This window comes from Cornus florida, unplaced genomic scaffold (assembly GCF_030987335.1).
Source record: "Cornus florida cultivar Cherokee Brave unplaced genomic scaffold, ASM3098733v1 CherokeeBrave_3.0.0_Hap2_Chr08, whole genome shotgun sequence".
Classification (NCBI taxonomy): Eukaryota; Viridiplantae; Streptophyta; class Magnoliopsida; order Cornales; family Cornaceae; genus Cornus; species Cornus florida.
The window spans coordinates 16351954-16373643 of record NW_026775578.1 but is presented as its reverse complement, the minus strand read 5'-3'; the positions used below and the strand labels follow the sequence as shown (position 1 = coordinate 16373643).

Here is a 21690-nt window from a genome sequence, read left to right as displayed (position 1 = left end):
AAAAGGAAAGCTCCATGATGAGAGAGCTCACCTGATAACAATAAAATTTTTAAATTTTTAAAAAATTAAATAAATTACTTAATAAATCTTCAATGTAATGACACAAATCTTGTCACAAAGTAGCTTTCTTGACAGTTTACTTTAAAAAAAAAAATAGATACATTAATCATTTATAGTACATGCACATAAATGTGTGAACACAATTAGTGCAAATTGGTCTACCTATCCGTCATGCTTAAAAGTTAAAATAAATGCTCTTACTAATTGATTTTTTTTAGTTAGTACCAGGAACTCCCCTTAATAGGCCCGAAGCACCTACACCCCTGCCCCAATGATACACCGGGTAAGTCGAGGAAATATTAGACTTGGGAGGACTCGAACACGGGCCGCGACAGCCGCATGCAAACACCTTACCATCACTGCTACGCCCCCGGGCCTCTTACTAATTGGTTATGTTCATGATTATGAGCAAAAACAATGTAAGGGTATTCATGTAATTTTGTGATGCTTCATTTATTGAAATTAATTGAAAAGTAGGAGGGTTAAAAATACAAAAATATCCCTATATACTGTAAATTGATTGTGTGCATAGCAATAGTACGATATTTTTTATTTTTCACGTATGTAGGTATCCTAATCTTATGAAAATAATTGTTGCTTTGTCCGGAAAGATGTTGACAAAACATACTCAAAAACTCAATAGGGGTGATATGAACAGGCCAAGAAAGTAAACCATTTGCATCACTTTGTTATTATGTTATGAATTTTATATATATATATATATAACCCTCGTTGGAAATCAACCGATATTGCTGCTCCACCGCTCAGCATCCACCCTCTACCTGTGATTGGGGTAGGCGACCGATTGACTTAATAATAATTATTAAAATAATAATAATAATAACTGACCACATTCATATAAAATTAAAATAAAAATAATGATATATAGTAAAACGGATTTAGAAAATTATGTGCAGATCCAAAAATTTATGTTTGGGGTGTTTAACAAAAGATATAAATAAAAAAATTAATAAAAAAAATGTTTGGAGCAATAATGGGCTTTTTTTTATAAAATAAATAAATAAATTAGTGGGGACAATTTTAAAATTTTATAGACATATAATTCAAAAAAAAATCTATACTCTATATATATATATATATATATATAGTGGGGGGCAATTGCCCTCGGGCCCCTCACTAGCCCTCAACAAGTCTCGCCAGTCTAAGTGTTCAATAGGCAATATCACAATATGGCATAAATTTTCTGTTTTTACTGTCAAGTGTTCTAGCCTTGGTAGAGGCATAAAATATACAAAAATTCACCACACAAACATTAATATGCTTAACATGATTAAACATCCATTAAAGTGGAGTAAAATTTTATGTGAAAGTAAATGTTGAACATTTAAAAATTACAATTGCTACTTAAATTTTCCATTTTAGCAAACACCACCTGTAAGAGAAACAATTCTTAGTGTGAGAAAGCAACTTGCTAATGTGAGTACAGAAACTTCAAAACCTGAAAACTCGTCTTTTGTCCTTCTTCTAATGGAACCATGGACGTACGTAGTTGGTGGGTCTGCTCTATTGGAATTAGGTTTAGGTCACGAAAGTTAGAACAAAACGTGTTTTCAACACCTAACCCATATATGTTTTTGGTAGTAAAAACGAGCATTCTCTTCCTCCCCACTCTTTATGTGCTAGCTAGGGTAGATGCACAAAACATGTTTTTTTTTTCTACTAGTCGTCTTTGACATCGTCCATTTCTTAAGAATATATATATATATATATATATATATATTAGTGGTACTGTGAGAATATTATCGAATATTTTTCTAATCAAAATTGAGAATCTCCCACGTCAAACAAAAGGAAAAGGGTTCGAGTTGAAGTGTAATTTGTGTGAGCGAGTTGCATGTGTTTCAAGCCAATGTAAAAAAATAAAAATAAAAAAACTTTCTTAGGCTCATGATACCATGTATTTTACTCTGTAGTTGAAGATGAGATAATAATTAGCATAACACGATGACCAAAAAATCGTGATTTTATTTTCATTTTAAAATATTTTCTACAGTAAAATACGGACAATAATGCCCATCTTTCGTGTCAAAAATAGAAAAATATTTATATACATTTGATTGATCGAACTTCATGAGATTATTGGTGGGATATAGTTTTTGACAAAATGTGTTGTAATTGGATGGTGTTCGTTTTTGTTTTTTTGTTTTTTTTTTTTTTTTTTTTTGAGCTTATTTCTAGTCTAAAATAGAGAACATGCACAAGTCTACGAGGGTCTGACTAGTAAGAATGCTAAGTGTCAACAGAAAATAATTATGAAATGCACAAGTCCACGAGGGTCTGACTAGTAAGAATGCTAAGTGTCAACAGAAAATAATTATGAAATCCTACATTTACAGGCCTAGCAAAAAGTTGTTGACAAGTGTAAATGTTTTCAAATTATCTAAAGATGTGTTTTGAATATCTTTAAGTATAAAGAATTAATGTACAAAGCCAATATTATCCAAATAGCAATTATTACTCCATCTTATACAATGTTTCCCTCCCAATGGCTCTTCAAGTTGTAGCAAATGGGTCATGTTATTTTATTTGCCCTCTCCCCAAAAAAATAAATAAATAAATAAAATTATGACAACAAAATGCATAACTGCTTGACCATCATTTAATGGTCTCTATTAAGTGAAGATCGAAAATGTGAGTTCCCTCTGTGTGAGTCATGGACGTGGACGATTATCGACTGCATATTGTAGCTACCCCTTTTCCCAGTGTGCATGAAAAGTGAATATGCAGACGGAAAAGTTGACAATTAACAACATTCTGTCTTGCAAAATTTTGTCGGTTGGTTCTGGTATAAACACACCCCATACCATCACATTCTATCAATTTAACTCTTCAATGGCATAATTTTGTAGTTGGCACAATGTGGTTGCTCGAAAACCATATAAAACTAACAGGCCATATATATAAATATATATATGTGTGTGTGTGTGTGTATGCCACCAACTAGAATCTATTGTCAGTCTGAATTCGATCTTACCGATGCCCAAAAAATAATTAATTTATTATTATTATTTTGATTTATTTTTTTCAAATGAAAGAAAGGGCTTTTTCGAATGCTAATTTTGAACTAATAATTTGGTTTGGGGGCCTCATTTAATTTTTTTTTTTCCCGATAATTAAGGGCCTCATTTAATTCATTAAGCCCTTATCTATTATATTAAATATATGACATGATATGGCATTCAATTCAATATATGAGGGCACCTGCTCACATGAGACCCCGCATTATAGCATTATGGCTTCTTCTTCTTCTTCTTCTTCTTCTTCTTCTTCTTTTTTATTTTTTCTCATGACGAGCTAAGTCTAGAAATTATTAGATGGTTATAATGTATTTAACATTTGATGGACTAATTCAATGACAACCTTTCTTTTATAACACTTCATAATATTAATATATTCTTGTGGAGTCATTTTTTTAATTAAAAAATTTATATTTAACTGTTCCACTTAAGTATTAATAGTTCACAACTATTTAATAATTTCTCGATGAGCTCACTTCATAAGACTAATGAAAAGAATTGTCATTTACAAACAAATTGATTTCAAAACAAGGGACCTTAGAGTGACCACTTGGTTTGATTTACATAAATATGTGCAAAAATTAAAAAATCTATTTAATTTAAGGCCGCTCATACGGTTGAGGTATATAGGTTGTCCACAATTATACATTTCCAACCTAATTTGTTGGATTGCCCATTCAAAACCACATCCTATTTAGTCAATATATCAAATGGTTGACTTTTCTAACCAAAGCACCAAAAATTTCAAATTTTAATTTAGCTAAAAATGTACAAACATAAAGCTAAGTTTTTCTTCCACTTAAAATTAATTCCAATTGGACCAAAAAAATCCTCGGACCTGAAGGCCATATTCTCTGCTTGCATGTTGTATTTTAGTGAATGGATGTCATCGACTTCACACACAATAGTGTGTGTCAATCACAGTCGTTTAATGCGTATACAACACGTGAAAGAAAGGGTATGAAAACGAAATGCTCAACTAGGCGACCATTGAACCCACTTGGATTTATTAATTGGTGACAACGTACCATAGCCAGTAGTCACCATTGATTTTTCTGCAACTAAAATTCATACGCCTCTAGAACCTTTTTGAGTGAATCGTGGATGATTATCGATGGCATACTGTACCTACTAAATGAACTATGACTAAAGACTGCATTTTTCCCGTCTATATATATATATATATATATATAAGGAAAGTGAATAATAAATCCATATACATATGCAAATGGAAAACTTGACAATGACATTCTCTCTTGCAGATTCTTTTTTTTTAATTATTTTTTTCGCTCAGGTTGAATCACATAATTTTGTACAAGAGTGATTGCTCTATGCAACAGCACTTTTTTTCATTTTTTTGTTATTTTTATCTTGACAGACAACTAACGCTCACTTTTGTTCCTATAAGGGTTTGAAGACTGGAGGAGGTGAAAAAGTAATATTAGTTACGATCTTTGGCGGTTTCCATCTAATTATTAGCTAGGTCTTAATAATAATTTTAAGTCTTATTTGGATCTAAAAGCTCTTGCTGGTTCTTTTGATTTTAGTGTAATTGGTTTGATTTTAGTGTAATTGGCATATGTGTAAAGGGATTGGGCTTTTTGAAGCACATCCAAACAAGGCCATTAAGAATTTAAATACACACAAACTTGGTAGGGCATTTTTGTTACTAAAAAAGAATGTTTTTGGATTTTCAAAAACATATGAGATCACTAATGACTATTTTCTACTCGATCTAATTTTTTTTATTTTTTTTGGTCAGATCTATGCAATAGGGGTCAATTTGTTCAAAGGATTAATAATATAGGGATTTATATGCATTTTTTTCATTGTTTCTTGCACATTTTTTGTATAGTTAGGATCTTTTTATTGTTGTTATTTTATATACTTTTAATTTTTATATTTGGGAAAGGTATCACCAACTTATTTGAGTCGGATCATTAGAATTTAACACCTTAAATTGCCCAAAATGTGGTATAGTAGATAGAGAAGGGCGTGATGCATGTTTTTTTTTTTTTTACTACAAATGTAAAGAGACTATTTATATAAAGGTACAAAATGTGAACCATATTTTATCATATATTTAATAATAGATGGTAAATTAAGTAAACAGACTTACCTTTCGTTGTTCAATCAGGACAACATTAAAGAGAAAAATCTTATAAAACTATACGTTTAAGTATGTCACTATATATTTTAATCTTTTAAATTAAATTAATTAATTTTCGACTTCTAAAACCTCCCATATTGTGCAGAATTTTGTTTTACATAAAATGATTTTTTTAATAATTTGTAATTTTGGTTTTTTTCAACCCAAAACACAGAAACATTGAAACACTATTACATTATTCAACTTATAAATGCAAAAGACCCTCAAGGCTCCAACTAATGGTCGTAATTATGTCTAATGGACAAACAAGATTGGCTCTCGAAAAGTGTCCTCTAATATATTTTAATAACTATACTAATACTATAATATTCTCTAATATTTCTTACAATTCTATAAATATCTTAAAGACTCCACAACACTCTTTGCACATCCTTTCTATTCTTGAAATGATCAGCATACAAAAGAGATCGAGTGCTTCGAATGTAATCTCCATTAATATCTTTAGACTTCATTTGATTAGGCAGAAAAAAAAATAATAATAATAATAAGATAGGAAGTTATAAAAAGTAAGGTTGAAGAAAGAAAAATGTTTTTTTTAATAAATATTTTCCTGTATTCTTAAAAAAATATTTAAAGCAATAATTTAAGTAACTAATTTTTTTAGGACATTTAGAGAGAGATATTTCATCATATTCTTCAATGTTACATGTAAGATTGTTTTAGACAGAAAAAAGGGCATATTTGTCATTAGGCGGTTATAAAAAGTTACTTCCCATCTTTTTCCAACTGTCAAAACTCTAAATACCGGTGGGAGCTGGACAGTGATGATGGTGATGGTGCTTCTGGCAATGGTAGTTGGCAAGGGCACGCTTTTCTACTACCTCCCTTCAATGTTAGTTATTAACTGCGAAAATTTAGACTTATAATTTTTATAAGTCAAAGTTTTCGAAATAAACATCTAACATCAGATAAAAATAACATATAATTATATAAAAATCTAATATGAAACCAAGATAATATTATTTATGTGAAAAAGAAAGAATGGTTTCAATTTTTCTTTCTTCTTGGGCCCGGTCCTCATTTGATTGGCTCTTGGGCCTGTCCTTCTTCAAGCCCAATATAATTATATACGCTTTATAAAATTATAATACAAAACAAATGCTTAACTTTCCAAAAAAAAAAATTCTTTTTAAAATTAATGATGTTGAAATGCTCTAAGCCAGATGGGAAAAAATACATAATAAGATTTTTCTACTCACATGTGAGTAGGTTATTCATACTGATTGCTGATGTAGTCCAATCACAAATGAATAATTAATATGTAATTATAAAATTTGAAAAATAATAAATAAAGAAATTAAAAAATGTGACTGAATTTATTTTTAAAAAAATTATTGTTCTTATTTATTACTTTTCTGATTTTATAATTACAAATTATTTAAACATTTATGATTGGATCACATCACGATTAATATGATGACCTATTTTTAATTTTAATTTCTTGTAATTCAAAACAAACGGACATGCAATCCAAATTGACTCAGGATAAGTCCATTTGTTGTAATTTGTTACACCCACTGCATACATTCTAACAAAATATAAAGTTCTGACCAGAAAAACTAGTTGACCAGTAGGTGCTCCAGAAATTACTCCAAATTAAAAGGGATGTACTTATTAAAAAAATCCTGTAAACCCATTTAATGGAATCATATATACCTCAAATATAAATATTTTTGTGTATATTAATTAGTCACACAAATGACCACGTGTGAAGAGGCATTTTAGGTCAGTCCCATTTTTGAGTCCTAGTGAAGCAAAAATATTCAGTAAAGTACTAAATTATCTTGAAAAAAGAAAAAAGAAAAAGGAAAAATCAATAATGTAAAATTTCACATTAGTCTTCATAAATGCTGCACCTCTAAGAGTGTCGAGAGAGTTGTAGTAGTTGTCCCAATGCACCCGTGTTAAAGCTTCAGATTTTGTTCATGGTGTTAGTTGGGTACTAGAGTCCTAAATTCCTAATCTCCATTGAATGGTAGATGGAGGTGGAAAAATTGGTGCACTTATATATATATATATATATGTATGAACCATTATTTGTCTCCCGCTATTCAGAGCCATATAGTGTAACAGTTAATTTCATCTTCTTCCATCATTTATGGATCCACCTCCACCACCAGAAGCACCGCTGCTGCAGCCGCCGCCGGCGGCTCCGCCTGCTGGAGGGTTCTTGGAATCATGGTAATTTTGTTTTTCTTTTATAAATTGAATCTTAAATATGAGATAAATAAATGAGAGGTGGGATTTCACATTGTCATTAATTTGGTCTTCTTCCAATTCCTCCAATTAATTTTGCAGCTTGTGGTTTCTGTGCTGCTGTGGTCTACTTACATGTTGCTGCCCTCCACTGTTTGAGCCAGGACCTCCTCCCCCCTAGAGATGCATTGCTTAATTCACATCTTATATGAACATGTTTGTGTATGTATGACATAGACACACCATTGTTGTTTGACTCTTTTTTTGGTTTTTTTATTAAATTGTCTTGAATTAATGTTGACATATTTGAATGTATTCTAGAGGAACATTTCTAGTTTAATTTGTACTTCTAAGGTTTGGAACTTTGTCTGATAGGTTTTGTCTCTTGCATAAAAGATCATTCAAATGGGGAAAAAAAATGATCTTGAATTTTTTTTTTGGAAAGGTATTTTTAAGTTCTTGCAAAGATATGTTTTGTCCTTCCAAGTTTTTTATTTTTTTATTTTATTTTATCAAAATAAAAACATAAAGATTAAGGAGATAAAATTCTAGATCAACATCTACAAGATGGACTTTACAAGACACAACATGTAACTGATTTTATTTTATTTTTTAGAACAAGAAATGGGAAATTCTTTCCAACTATCAGCCCAGGCTTGGTTGCTGGGTAAACCGCAAATGGGCAGTCACCCACAAACTATAAACCACGCGTCATTTAAACACGGGTGTTTTTGCGTCATGTAACCGGAAGAAATTGTAGATATGTTGGGTCTTGTTTGACAACCAATGTGATCTGTCTCAGATTAAAATATGGATCAGCTAATACACAGCATTAGGTTTTGTATTGGTTATCAACCTGCTTGAGCCAGATTGTAATCCAGACCAAACAATCCTATGTGGTTTGGTCTTCTGCTAATCCTAAAGTCAGTGTCTTTGAATTTACCCAGTTGCTCTGTTTTCTAGTTTGCTTGTTACTGTTTGTGGTGTTAAAAAATAAATAAATAAATAAAGTCTACTGTTCAAAGAAAATATTAGCGCCTAATTAGCTTGGTTTCGACATTCTAGCAGTCGAACACACTCATATACGCACAAAAACAAACAAGCAAAACAAAAAAACACCATAAAATACAGTATATCTGCAGTTGAATGAGTAGCCAGAAAAAGCTAAAATGTGAAATAAATCTCTAAATTAGGTCAAAATTAGATCAGTTTTCCAGTCTGAACATGCCCCCAACAGAATTCTCCTGATTTTAATGGTCTCCTGAAATTTATTTTTAGAAATTTCATGTAGGAAGAATTTTAGATATTCAGTTCTCTAAGCTATCAATAGGGAACAAGTTACCTCCCTCTTGGCGAGGTTGGATTGATCAGTGTACCAGGGCAAAGTAAGGCAAAAACTCCATTCACCAAGCCTCACCAATATCCCTTTTATTCACCCCAAAAACAGTCTGACAATTATTTTCAGTTATCCACTGATCAGGTGCTAGCCTATGCTACAAATCACACTAAAACAAGTTACAAGGTAGATAATTGGCCATTTCTTTGTTTGCACTGTCAAAAGACTCAATTCAAAAGTAAATAGGCTGGAGATTCAAACGATGAAGCAGCCATCAGAACTTCATTGGATACAATGAGCAAAATTCTGGCCAAACCAATTACAAAATTAAAAAAACAAAAAAACACAAGAATGTATGATATACGGGAACTTGGTTTTAAGGAAACGAAACTCAATAGCTAATTCTGTGATCTGCACTAATGAAAAAAAAAAAAAAAAAAAAAAAAAAAACTATCACCCTATTCCTGCGAAGCAGAAGCAGTTTCCTTCAAGCATGACCTCATGATCTTCCCGAGCTTGGAGCAAGCATCAAGGCATAGCTCCATTGCCTGTTCATAGAAGACGTCAGATTTCTCAGCCCCATGAAAACTCATCTGTCCTATTATGTGTGTGTCAAGGGTTACTGGAACTTTTTTTGGTCCCAATCTCGATCTAGAAAATGTATATATGCATGCAAATAAATTTATAATTAGATAGATGTCAACCAGTACTCGTGCAGAACTCCTCAAGCACATACTAAAATCTCACCAGCATATCACCTAGGTAACTTCAAATCAATAATTGACTACAAACTAAAGGAGAAAGCTACTAACAAACTATGGACAAAAACATGCAAATAATGACGCCCAGTTCCTGATGCAGAGAATTGGCCATTAGATATGATGCCCATTCTGTCCTCTTATGCGGGGAAAAAAATATCCAAAAGCGAAGGACAGATAAAGCAACGTATAAAATAAGGAATACTATCCCGGTGAATTGCCATACCTCATGAATCTTTGGGGTTGACCATTCTCCTGCTATAGTCAGCTGGGTAACCTCATTACGCGAAGGCATACAAGTAATCATTAGGCTTCCGTCTTGGTTGCCTTCTTCTTCTGAGATAGGATCAATGAGAAGATTCTTCCCGAGGCAAGACTAGACATTCGAAAATGGAAGCATATGAAGAGTGAGAAATCAGCAATAGCCCCACATAAGAACAAAAACTTTTAGGTCGGTCATTAAAGAACGAGAATTCTTTTGGTATCTTATTAGTAATCCATGTAGACTATGAATGGCTCATCCAACTGCTGGCTTAGTGACTTAGTGAGTATGCATCTTTCTGGTTAAAGATCGGTGTTGACACAACTCTTCTAATAGTCAATCTCGAACAAATGATTTAGATATCTGTGATATTGAGGGACACTAAAAGAATAACTGCCTTGGCAGAAAAGGAATGAAATCCTCTCCATTTAGTTGACTGGGAAAAAAAAAAAAAAAAAAACAGATTCCTAAAACATTAGCATGTATATCGAGTGGAAGAATTATGGCAAAGAGTAGTCAGATGCAGGGGCACAAACTAAAAGCGAGAAAACATGAAATAGAGTTCCCAATAATTCTAGCAAGTGATAATGCAGGGAAGTCTGGCCACGCTAGGTTGGTCATGTACACAAAGCTATGATGATGCACAAGCATACAGGCAAAAGAGAAATTTCTCTGAAAATCAACGTTGTAATTGAACAATCTGATAGATTTTAGAATGAAAACCTTGTATAAATGTTTTCCCTTCCCTTCACCATTTAATTTTGAGCCAGAGCTACTTCAATTTTTAATAAAAGAAACTGTCAAATATATAGCCAAGTAAAGATTATTATATGTACATGAAGCTTATTTCATACTTATAGATTCAAAACAAAATGAGGAAAGAAATATTAATGTGTGTGCATGCATACCACAGAAACTGAGGCAACCAAGTCATACATCAAAATCCCTGCATCTGCCAGAGCAAGACTAGCACAGGATATCACCACGGGAAGATCACCTGGAACCAAAGTATAGAAAGCTCGTCAATATACTAAAACATTAATGCCAGACAATGATGTTTTGCAGGGATCTCAAGATGGCCAATTCGGTTGCCAATACACTTGCCACAACTTGAAATCTGTAGTCTGTACTCAGCTCAGCTGAATAGTTCAACAAGATGACTTCAAGTAGTACACTCGGTTCAGCTCATCAATTTTGCAAAGCTATGCATAAAAGATCATGAACTAATTTGACTACATTTAATATATTGACGCATTAAAAACATTGAACTTACTGCCACCAGATTCCAACACCAATGCAAAAACATCAACAGTTGTCTTAGGGAAACTATCCAGTATTATCGCACCCTCCAAAGCTTTATGTAGCATTGAAGAGAACTCTTTGTTGTCCGATACCTAACACATGAAGGACTTTGAACATTAAAATAAGAGAAACCGAAAATAGCACAAAAAGGAGAAATGGAGTATGAACAAAGCATTACATGATACCGATTGTCCATACCTGTCCACGAACGGGGGTGGCAAAAGTTGTATAACTGACATCACAATTTAGCCGCCCTAGATCACTGTACATCATTGCTTTCTTACTTTCCCTTGGCCCAAATCTAAAAGAAAAAACCACATATATTACATGTGCCCAAGTCCATATACCATAAAGGTAAGTACCAAATTGAAAATTCAATTTGTAACTTATTAACATAAATAATTTTATAATTAATTTCTGCATCTCAACCTATAAGAATTATAAGGTTGTCCAAAATAACATGCATACAAACATGAATCATGTCTAAAAATAAGCAGCGGCTGATACTTCCTGAGGAGAATCTTAGAAGCACAATTGGAAGCGGGGACGCAACTATCCTCGGAGCAAAAAGACTAATGAATGGTAGTGCAACTAAGATGCAGCTAAGAACTCTTTTAAAAATACATCCAGTATCAAAGTTATTACTGGAATATTATAATCAATCACCGAAAGAAGACTACTTGGATAACAGCCCTTCTTATTCAAATTGGAAAAGTTGAACAGTAAGGCACTTATATTCCAAAAACTTTGATTGCCAACTTCATAGTTAAAATGTTCTTCATTTCTTCTCATAAAATAACTATTTTATAAGTAACACTATTTGAATTAGTTGATAAATCTCAGGCTAGTTTGAGTTTACGTCACAATATACATGCAAGTCTACAAAAAAGGAAAAAGAATCACGTGTCTTAAAAGATTCAAAGTTAAAAAATGCATAATCAAGAAAACAAAGAGGGAGCATCAACTAGTATGGAAGGAAGGTTCCCACAACTAAAACGATTGAACAAAAACTATGACCGACAGAAAACAGGAGAAGTATCAGAAGCTGAACATGGAAAATCTATGAGACATGCACTCTCTATATGCAGGAATATGTAAATAAGTAAATAAAAATTATGAGAAAAATCTTTACATCAAATAAAGGATATACTCACACAGAGACAATGACCTTGGTATTTCCAAACTCTGCATATGCAGAACCTGAAGCGGCATTCGCAGCACCAGTCCTCAGAACTGCAAATCTCCAACCAGTGTTCTTAGAAGCTAATTGTAGGTTAAACTATACAATGCTATTACATCCAGCACATAAGATGGAAACGAATACAAGAACAAACAGAAAAATCTAAGAAACAAACATGTAAATATAGAAATAACTGAGAATAGAAGACAAAAAGTAAATATATAGACAGTTACAAATTTGACAGAAGATTCTAGAATGAGCACTTGAGAGTACGTAAACATCAATAGTTTGTCCATAAAAAAATGCTAAATGACGGATAAGAAATGAGCATTTGAAAATATAAGCATCAGAGGACTTTAACTGTTGCACAGGCTTAAACAACAGAACTTAAAATGGCAAATAAAAGATTACGGAAATACACAAGTCATCAACCCCCCAAGGGAGGGAAAATTAGGATATAGCAGCAATTACATGGCATGACATTTAACAACTACCAAACATCACAACTGCTGTAATCCACACCATGATTGCTCCAATTCAAATTAGTTTCTCTCAAGTGAACGGATATCAGAAAGTAGAAGGTCTAACATGGTGTCCAATGCTAGATCTCTGGTGCTCCTGTAAGTGAGTCCATTAGATAATAACAATCCTCAACACCAATGCTAGATCTCTGGTGTCCAATGCTCGCGCAATTATGGTTTGGAATTGATCGCAGGATCATGAATCATATATAGCAAACACATTACACAAGAAATAGCTGAAATTGATAAAATCTCTGAAATAAAACAAAATCAAAACACGTTAGATATTTTGAATTGGTTTTTACTAATCAAAATAAAAAACATGTTATATATTTTTAAGTTCACCACTTCGTTTTATAAGAAAACCACGAGACATTAACCAAGAAAGCAAAGTCAATCCACTGTTTAGAACTATATGAACAACTTTTACTTCATTTTTCCAACCCACGGTCAAGCTGGAGATAAAAATTTGGCACATGCTTGTATATCTGAAGTTAAATTGTAGAGTAACACTACCAAATTTCAGACAAACTGGCCTTTCACACACATGAGAGAACTAGATATCAATTGCTCGTGTTCTTGAAAATGTGCATAAACATGTTCAGACCCACATAAAACACAAAAGAGATAAAGCAAAAATTAAACATAAATAAAATGAAAACAAGATCTCGACCCCACAAGGCAACATGTACAAGAAGACAAAAGAAGACGAAATATATTCACTTATATGAATAAAATAGCATGGGAGCCATCAAATAAAAAATAAAGATAAAAAATCGAGAGAGAGGGGTTTGGGGGGAAGGAAAACAATGGGAAGAAGTTTTCTATTTAAGACAAACTGACACTTGAGATCAAGATACTTGAACAATTAATCAATTATAAGCTCGGAGGCCATGCAACTAACAAATAGGGTATAGAAAGAGCAAACATGTCTAGACATCCTAAATGGCAAAAACACAGGGGAAGGACTGAGCTAAGCAAAAAAAGTGCAATGAGGATGTACAAAACTCAATATGCTATGGAAGCACAGAATAAGCAAGTATATGAAATATAACTTGTTAAATCATGTGTCTATATTATGTCTTAACACTGACATCTCCTTTATGCATTGTCTGTTTGATAACTTAATATAAAGCACAAACGTGCATGTGCAAGTAGTGAGAACAATAGGATCCAACAAAAGAAAGAAAAAAAAAAAAAAAAAAAAGCCTAATTATACAGTAGGATTCATCATTGTTTATCCGTCTTCACCTCTTTGTGCACCAAGTAACAGAGCACCTTACATACATAACCTCTTATATAAATCATAATAAAGCTTAAACTAAATCAACTTGAAAAATCTAAAATCTTTGCACAACATGCTTATTTTAGGACAATAGACACTTGAGCTCAAGATACTTGAACAACTAATCAATTATAAGCTCGGAGGCCATGCAACTAACAAGTAGGTTATAGAAAGAGCAAAGACGTATATCCATCCCAAATGGAAAAAATACAGGGGAAGGAATGAGGTAAGCAAATAAAGTGCAATGAGGAATACAAATTTCAATATGCTATGGAAGCACAGAATAAATACGTCTATGAGACAACTTAATATAGGAATGATACTAGACATAACTTTATATTATGTCTTAACGCTGACATCTCCTTTATGCATTGTCTGTTTGATAACTTACCGTAAAACATAAACTGCATGTGCAAGAAGTAATGGGAACAATAGTATCTCACAAAAGAAAGAGAAGGAAAAAAAAAAGGCTAATTATATGGTAGGATTCCTCGTTGTTTATCTGTCTTCACCTCTTTGTGCACCAAGTAACAGAACACCACATATACATAACCTCTCACAATAGAGCTTAAACCGCATCAACTTGAAAAATCTAAAATCTTTGCACAACATGCTTATTTTGGAGGCTTCTGATGTTGGTTTATACAATTCAGCCCTGACAAAAGCCATGTTCCCACAGCTTAGGAACTGGTAGACACTTGTCAATTCTTATAGTACTGAATTTAGGACAGCTTGGCGAGTCATATCTCAACCACCTCAAACTGAATACACGTATTGTCATTCACCTTTCTGCTCTATCTAGGATCATAACCCTTATCAGTCACTAAGAGGTAATCAAATCAAGAAGTTAAGGGCCTGTTTGGTTCAGTTTTCTGAGAACATTTTTTTATATTTGTAAAGTACTAAAAATCAGAAAACAGTACAAAATTTTGTTTGGTTGACAGTTTTTTATAGGATTGTGAAATAAATGTTCTTAGAGGCAAAAAGGGGCATGTTCTGATTATCAATTTGCAAAAAGTCATCCACATAACATTGTGCATCATCACGTAGCCCTACTGAGACCCTAAAGAACACACCTATACTGGGATTATTTCCTCCTATGATAAAATCAACTAATCTTAAAAAATAAGACACCCGTACAACAAAGCACATAATTACAACTCCTAATCTACAAATGTATGCCCATATCAGTATATATATGCAAACATAGCTGTAACATCTGTACATACATATGCTTATATAGATGCCACTTTTTGGTTTCTAACTAATAGTCTAGAAACTGCACAGCTAGTCTGCTACAGATTAAGAAAATTGCAACAAAGGAGGAACAAATAACCAAAGATAGGTACATATGTGAGCCATGTCATTGCTTTTTGTTAACTTGGGAGTTTCATGAAATAGCAAAAGAGATCAAATATAATGTACTTAGGCTAGTGATTCCATTGGATTGCTTATGTGACTTTTACAGTAATATCAAGCGCAAAGAAAATTGAAAGAAATACAGTTTTGCCCACAAACAATTCAACAATCAAACAAGTAAACATCAGGGAACATCACATACCAATAGTCATGGAAATAGAAAAAAGCTAAAAACAATGATCCCACATAAACCTACCCAAAAAATAATAATTCTCTCCGCAGTCAAATAAACTCATGCATGTACTTCTATGGCCTAGATTCAACACGAACTACACCTAACAAAGATTGATTAACTTGAAGCAGAGTTCTGTGCAACCGATATATCAATGGAAAATATATATATATATATATATATATATATATATATATATATATATATTCAATCCCCATACAAGAAAATAACAATTATAAATAAATAAATTATAAATTAATCAATCTAATGCCACATCAATGAGTATAGAAAAACTGATAAGAGGGTAAAACACAGTGAACAGATTATTACACGCGACAAAATTAACGCAAGTAGTTATATTTCTAAGAACATAAACATTGATATATGTATATATGTATATATATCAGAAGAGTAAGAGAGAGTATACAGGCAGGCCTGCACTCGTGAAAGCCACGACCGTCGGGACGAACCCAATCGACGTCTCTGAAAATGGGCGTTTTCTTCTTATACTGCGTTGTCGGCGACGGTGAGTACGTGATTGGAGTCGTTCCAGCTTTTCCGGCCATCTCTCTCTGGCGCACTTCACCCCCGACCCTCTCTCTCTACACCCTTCGCTTGCCAGGTTTAAATTAGGGGACGCTCGCTATTCCGTGACACCTGCTAAAATGCACCGGGAGCACAAGACATCAATCAACGAAAGGAACCGGTTCGGGTCATTCGGGTTAAAGCCAAATCCCGATCGCATGAAAGTTTATAACAGCGGGGCTAAAGCCTTCCACCAATGACCCAAACCAACTTCGAGTGCCCAACTGACCGATCTAAGGCTGAGAAATTAATTAAGTTGAAAATTTTACATGGGCCTCAAGGGCCCAAAAAACAATAAATTGGGCCTTTTGGTCTAAAATTAATTGGGCTCTCGGCCCGCATACGGAACAATATAATTTAGGGTTAATTTGACTAACACTCTTCAAGTTTGGTCAAATATCACATTAAAATATCTTTCAAAAATAACTATCACTCGTTACAGACGTTTGTTCCGTTTTTTACTTACACCCCAAAAGTTATTTTTCAGTGTTAGATACCTTTTGTACGTAAAATGACATTGTTACCCTTCTAACTATTTATGGACTTTAAAAAGTGTTGAAATGACTTGAATACCCTTTGACCTTTATTATATAAATTTATAATAATTCTTTATATATATATATATGTATATATATATATATAATTCTCATTATGTACACTAACCGAATTATAGTTATTTTTTAAAATTATTCTTTATATATATGTGTGTGTATATGTATTTCTCATCATCTACACCATCAGCTTTCTCCACCTTTTCTTCTTTATGTGCATCCATATTTCTTTTTCTATTTCTTTTCTTTTTTCTTTATTTTCTAATTTCCTTTTCTCCTTCTTCGTTACTGCCGGCAAAGAATTTTTCTGTTTTTTTTTTCATTTTTTATTTTATTTTATTTTCTTTTCTTCTTCATTGCTGTCGGCAAAGAAGAGAGGGAGAGACCATTAATGGTGAAGAGAGGAGCAATTAATAATTCTGCAATTAATAATTCTAGCCATCCTTGTTGACTTGTCAAGATAATTTGTATACACGAAATTATATATAATATATAGGAGCCTCACACTGACACGCCAATGAGCTTCATTTAACTAATTTGTTCAATTTTGTGTTTAAGCTGTAAAATGATATTTGGGTGCAATTGGCCGGTAACGGAGCATTATATGATTGATTATAAACATATCATTTGCAAAGTAATCTGCTTTTTTTTTTGAAAAGCAGTAATCTGCATATCTTGCTTTGCAGCTTTCCTCTTTCTCGCTGCCCTTTCTCCTTATACCAGGTTGCCGGCGGCGACCTGGTCTGATCTCCATGGACGGCGACCCGGTGGTCTTCGACCTTTATCAACCGTATGGGTTGCCATAATGGCGACCCATAGTAAGATTACGAGAGTAAGGGCATTTTAGTCCTTTTAATTTTTTGATATTTTATAATTTTAAAAGTTATTAAAAAAATTAAAGGTAAAATTGTCTTTTCAAATATGACAAAAAAGTCATTTGAAATCTGAATGAAAGTAATTTTAGAAAGATATTTTCATGTAATATTTGGTCAAATCTTAAGAATGTCAACCAAATTAACACTATAATTTATATAAAGTTTCATGCATGGTAGGACTTTTCACAGAGAGAGAGAGAGAGAGTTGACAAGGGAGGTGGATAGGGCGAGGCATATTAACCACTACAAAGGAAACAGTCCTAATAAAAGGGAACAACCAAAGACACTAGTAGTACAAGGAGTCCTCACTCTGGTGTCCACCAAGCTCAATCAACATTTCTATTGCTTTCTTCTACTTTGTGGATAAAAAAACTTCTTATTTTCAATAAATTTCTTATAATTTTAGTCTCCAAGTATATATAATATATAAAAAGTAATTTAAAATTAATATGCATTTAGAGCAATGACATTTGGAATTAATAAAAAATTAATTTCTTTCAACTCTTAAAATTTTTTATTCAAAAACCAAAGTGCCTTTTATCAGTCTAGAAACTACTCTTTTTGTTATGGTTCTATGGAACAAACTCATTAGAGTTGGACCCACATTGACCATTTGCCTGGCATGTTTAGTTTCAAGCCCATTTTTTGCCCCAAAAAAAAAACAAAAAGCACAAGAGAGGGGTAAAGTTTAAACATTAAAGTTGTAGCTACCATGACTTTCAATGAATATTCAAAGGGGGATTTGAAACTTAAACAAAGTAAAGAAAACAATAATTATGAAAATTTAGCAAAGATTTTACCGTTCTTTCAGTTAATTATCATAAAAGAGTGGTAATTAATTGATGGTAGTTATTATCCAATTAAATTAGTGGGAATAACATTAGAACGATTTCATATGTTTTATCGTAATTAATTTATATGTACTGTAGAAATGATTTCATAATAGAAGTCAAGACAAAAATGATTTTGAAAAGATAATTTTATTTGATAATTTACACGTAAACAATTGGATAACATAAATGAACTTTAAAAAAACGTATTAATGATTGAGACGTGGGAACTTCCATCTTACCCTTCTAATGTAAGTGGATGTAATAAATGTTATTTATGGAGTTGTACCTTTATTGTAATACTTATATTCTAATTAAATTACTCGAAATAATATCAAAATGATTTCATATGTATTGTCGTAATTAATTTATATGTAATGTAGGAATTATTTCGTAACAGAAGCCAAAAAAAAAAAATACCGTTCAGATAAAAATTTATTTTATAATGTACACGTGTACACCTGGACAACATAAATGAACTTTAAAAAAACGTTTAAATAATCCAGACGTGGGAACTTCCACCTTACCCTTCTAACCGTTGTTATATTAAAACGTTTTGACTATTTAACTGCCCTAGGCAAAGTATAAACGGTTAATTCATGTGTCTATTTATATCGCCATATCTAGTCGGTGCATGTATTCGAGAGCCATGGATTCTGTTCTATAGACTGCGATTGAAGATGTGGTTAGACGAGTTGAGGCTATAGCTTTTACAAATAGTGCGGGCAAGCATGCATGGTGAGTTATGTTTATACTTTACAATTTACATGCATTATCGGGTTATGGGTCTTCATTACTGAAGTAAGGAATATGGGTGTTGTTCGTATTTAAAATGTAGGGAAACGACAGAACTGGGCACTGGATCATGGACGACAGGTCTACGGCGATACGCTGCAACAATTGATTTACTTGCACGTAATGGACCATATGAAAGTATCCCAGAAAGACGTATGTACCTGAAACAATGTTTTCAATCTAGGGATCATGTTGCAAAGTTCATTAGGGGAGTGGTATGTTTAGTAAGATCATGTGTACTCTTTTACGCATTACACTTTATTTATTTGTAAGGTCTAACATGCAAAAAAAATTGCATAGGTTGATTTGATTGTTTACAATGAAAAAATAGGGTTGGCTTTCCTCTGTAAAAATGGTTACCCGTCCCTCTATCCTATGTGTATTGCATTATTGTTTTCCAGTGAAGCGGACAAAGAGGCGGGGATTAATTTGTTAACGTTGTTGAGGATAAATTCAATACTGAGCCCTTCAATCAAGTCTACCCGTTGAAAGATGTTAACAATTATTCAAAGGAGTTTTGTTTGCAATCGATCATTCTTTACGGATGTTCCAAAATGTTGTCCAAAAGGCAACCATATTGATTGGCATTGTTGGATCATAAACGAGGATGTCATCAATTATAATCGTAATTGGTATGATCTAAATATCATGGTTTTGCAAGGTCGTCTTTCACAACATCACATAGAAGGATTATTTGGGTAGTTCTGCATTTTTATTGGGTTTGTGTGTGGACTTTCGGCGCATCACAATGGACTTTATTCATTAATATTTGTAATTCTTATTTAATTTGTGTATGGATATTTGCGTAGTTTTTATTATTATTTTTTTTATAATTATATTTGGGTAGTATTGTTTTCATTCTATAAATTTTAATTTTTTACTTATGTGAATTGTTCACATCCTTCCTTTTTTTCAGCGGTCCCATTACCCCTTAAGATATGAATTCACACTAACCTTTTATAAATATATTCTATATATATATATATATATATATATATATATACACACACACATACATACATATATGCTTTAAATGTAAATTTTTCCTTGTAGAGGATCCATTCCCACATCACATAACATATGTCACAACTTTATTTATGTTTTAAACATGTGTCACAATTACATAACATAACATGTGTCAAAAGCAGGTAACTAATGGATAACCTATTTCCTCTGTTTCAAAGAAAACAATTAGCGTTCTACAGGGATATTTCAATTGAAACATCGTCGCCATATCTGAATCACTGCAGAGCACCATTTTGTCGAGTGTGTCAGGGATAGAAGCATATACGTTCATGGCAAAAGGATGTGGAATAGCACGAATGAATGACAGTCCACACAAATCTTCTTAAAATTTCAGGTAACCATAATTTTCTGGGTTCACATTTCTGATTTCACCAGTATGCCGACCATAGTGAACAATAATGGAAACCATGCCGTGAATGCCGTCTGAAAAGAAAGTGCACAAAACTGACTAGTTCAGTGCTCAGACTGACAAGTATAAATTATATATATACAGTTAAGATAAAAAAAAAAAAAAAAAAGAGTATAGTTAAGATAGAAAAACTCACCAACTTCTCGGGTTGCAATTTTATGCCTTGGAATATTTCTCGGGTTGCAAGAAACTGCCTTAGATATATTCAGTAATTTGAATAGTAATTAGTAGTTGGCCACTATTAACTTCTCATTTATACCCAACAACTTCATTAAGTATACTTGTTTTACACAAATATCTTAGTTATTAATGCAATGCAGCTACATCTCTTTTTGGCCGAACAAGTAATTAAATGCAGCATTTCTACTCTTTTTGACGAACAAGTAATTGGTTGTAGGTGCATATCTCCTTCTGCCACACAAACCTCTCTGATGCATCTCTAAATGCATTTATGTATGGTCAGATATGGTAGTTACATTTTCACCCTATAAAACCTAACTATCCACACTTTGTCTAACCACAGGCACAACCAAGATGGAAAGGAAACCTAACCCATCTCCTCTACCACCAGTGCCGCATCCTCAAACAAGCATAAATGAGACTGATGAGTTAGATATGAACCATCCTAACTTTTCGAATACCATAATGGGTAAGCTGACCCGTGTCATAAAAAAGATGCAGAGGATGGAGAAAGAACTGCGCTGGGTGGAACGCCGCTTAGCAAAGCTGGAAACCGAGCACGACTATACCGAAATGAACGACCTCCTTCCTCCATCTCCCATATCCTCTCCAAATGAAGGTCAGAACCCAGACGATGCGTAGAAGAGAGCCAGCAGTTCAAGTCTTTTGTTATGTCATATATAATATATGTATTTTGCAAGCCATTTGTAGTTCCTATAAGGAACTTACTTTCATGCGTA

At 33.0% G+C, this 21690-nt stretch overlaps 1 protein-coding gene and 1 long non-coding RNA gene across 2 annotated transcripts; one reads left to right on the top strand and one right to left on the bottom strand.

Moving 5' to 3' along the window:
• The first annotated feature begins 6858 nt into the window (after nucleotides 1-6858).
• LOC132269584 (uncharacterized) lies at nucleotides 6859-7930 on the top strand. The gene is made up of 2 exons (XR_009469537.1): nucleotides 6859-7449; nucleotides 7567-7930. It is a non-coding gene; the product is annotated as an uncharacterized LOC132269584 (long non-coding RNA).
• Nucleotides 7931-9031: 1101 nt separating this feature from the next.
• On the bottom strand, nucleotides 9032-16345 carry LOC132269583 (exosome complex component RRP41-like). Its single transcript, XM_059770820.1, has 7 exons — nucleotides 16127-16345; nucleotides 12277-12355; nucleotides 11321-11423; nucleotides 11094-11214; nucleotides 10729-10817; nucleotides 9785-9934; nucleotides 9032-9348 (listed from the first exon to the last, which is right to left on the bottom strand). Exons 1-7 carry the CDS (start codon nucleotides 16263-16265, stop codon nucleotides 9259-9261), a joined length of 771 nt encoding a protein of 256 aa, XP_059626803.1. The 5' UTR covers nucleotides 16266-16345; the 3' UTR covers nucleotides 9032-9258.
• Between the last annotated feature and the right edge of the window lie 5345 nt (nucleotides 16346-21690).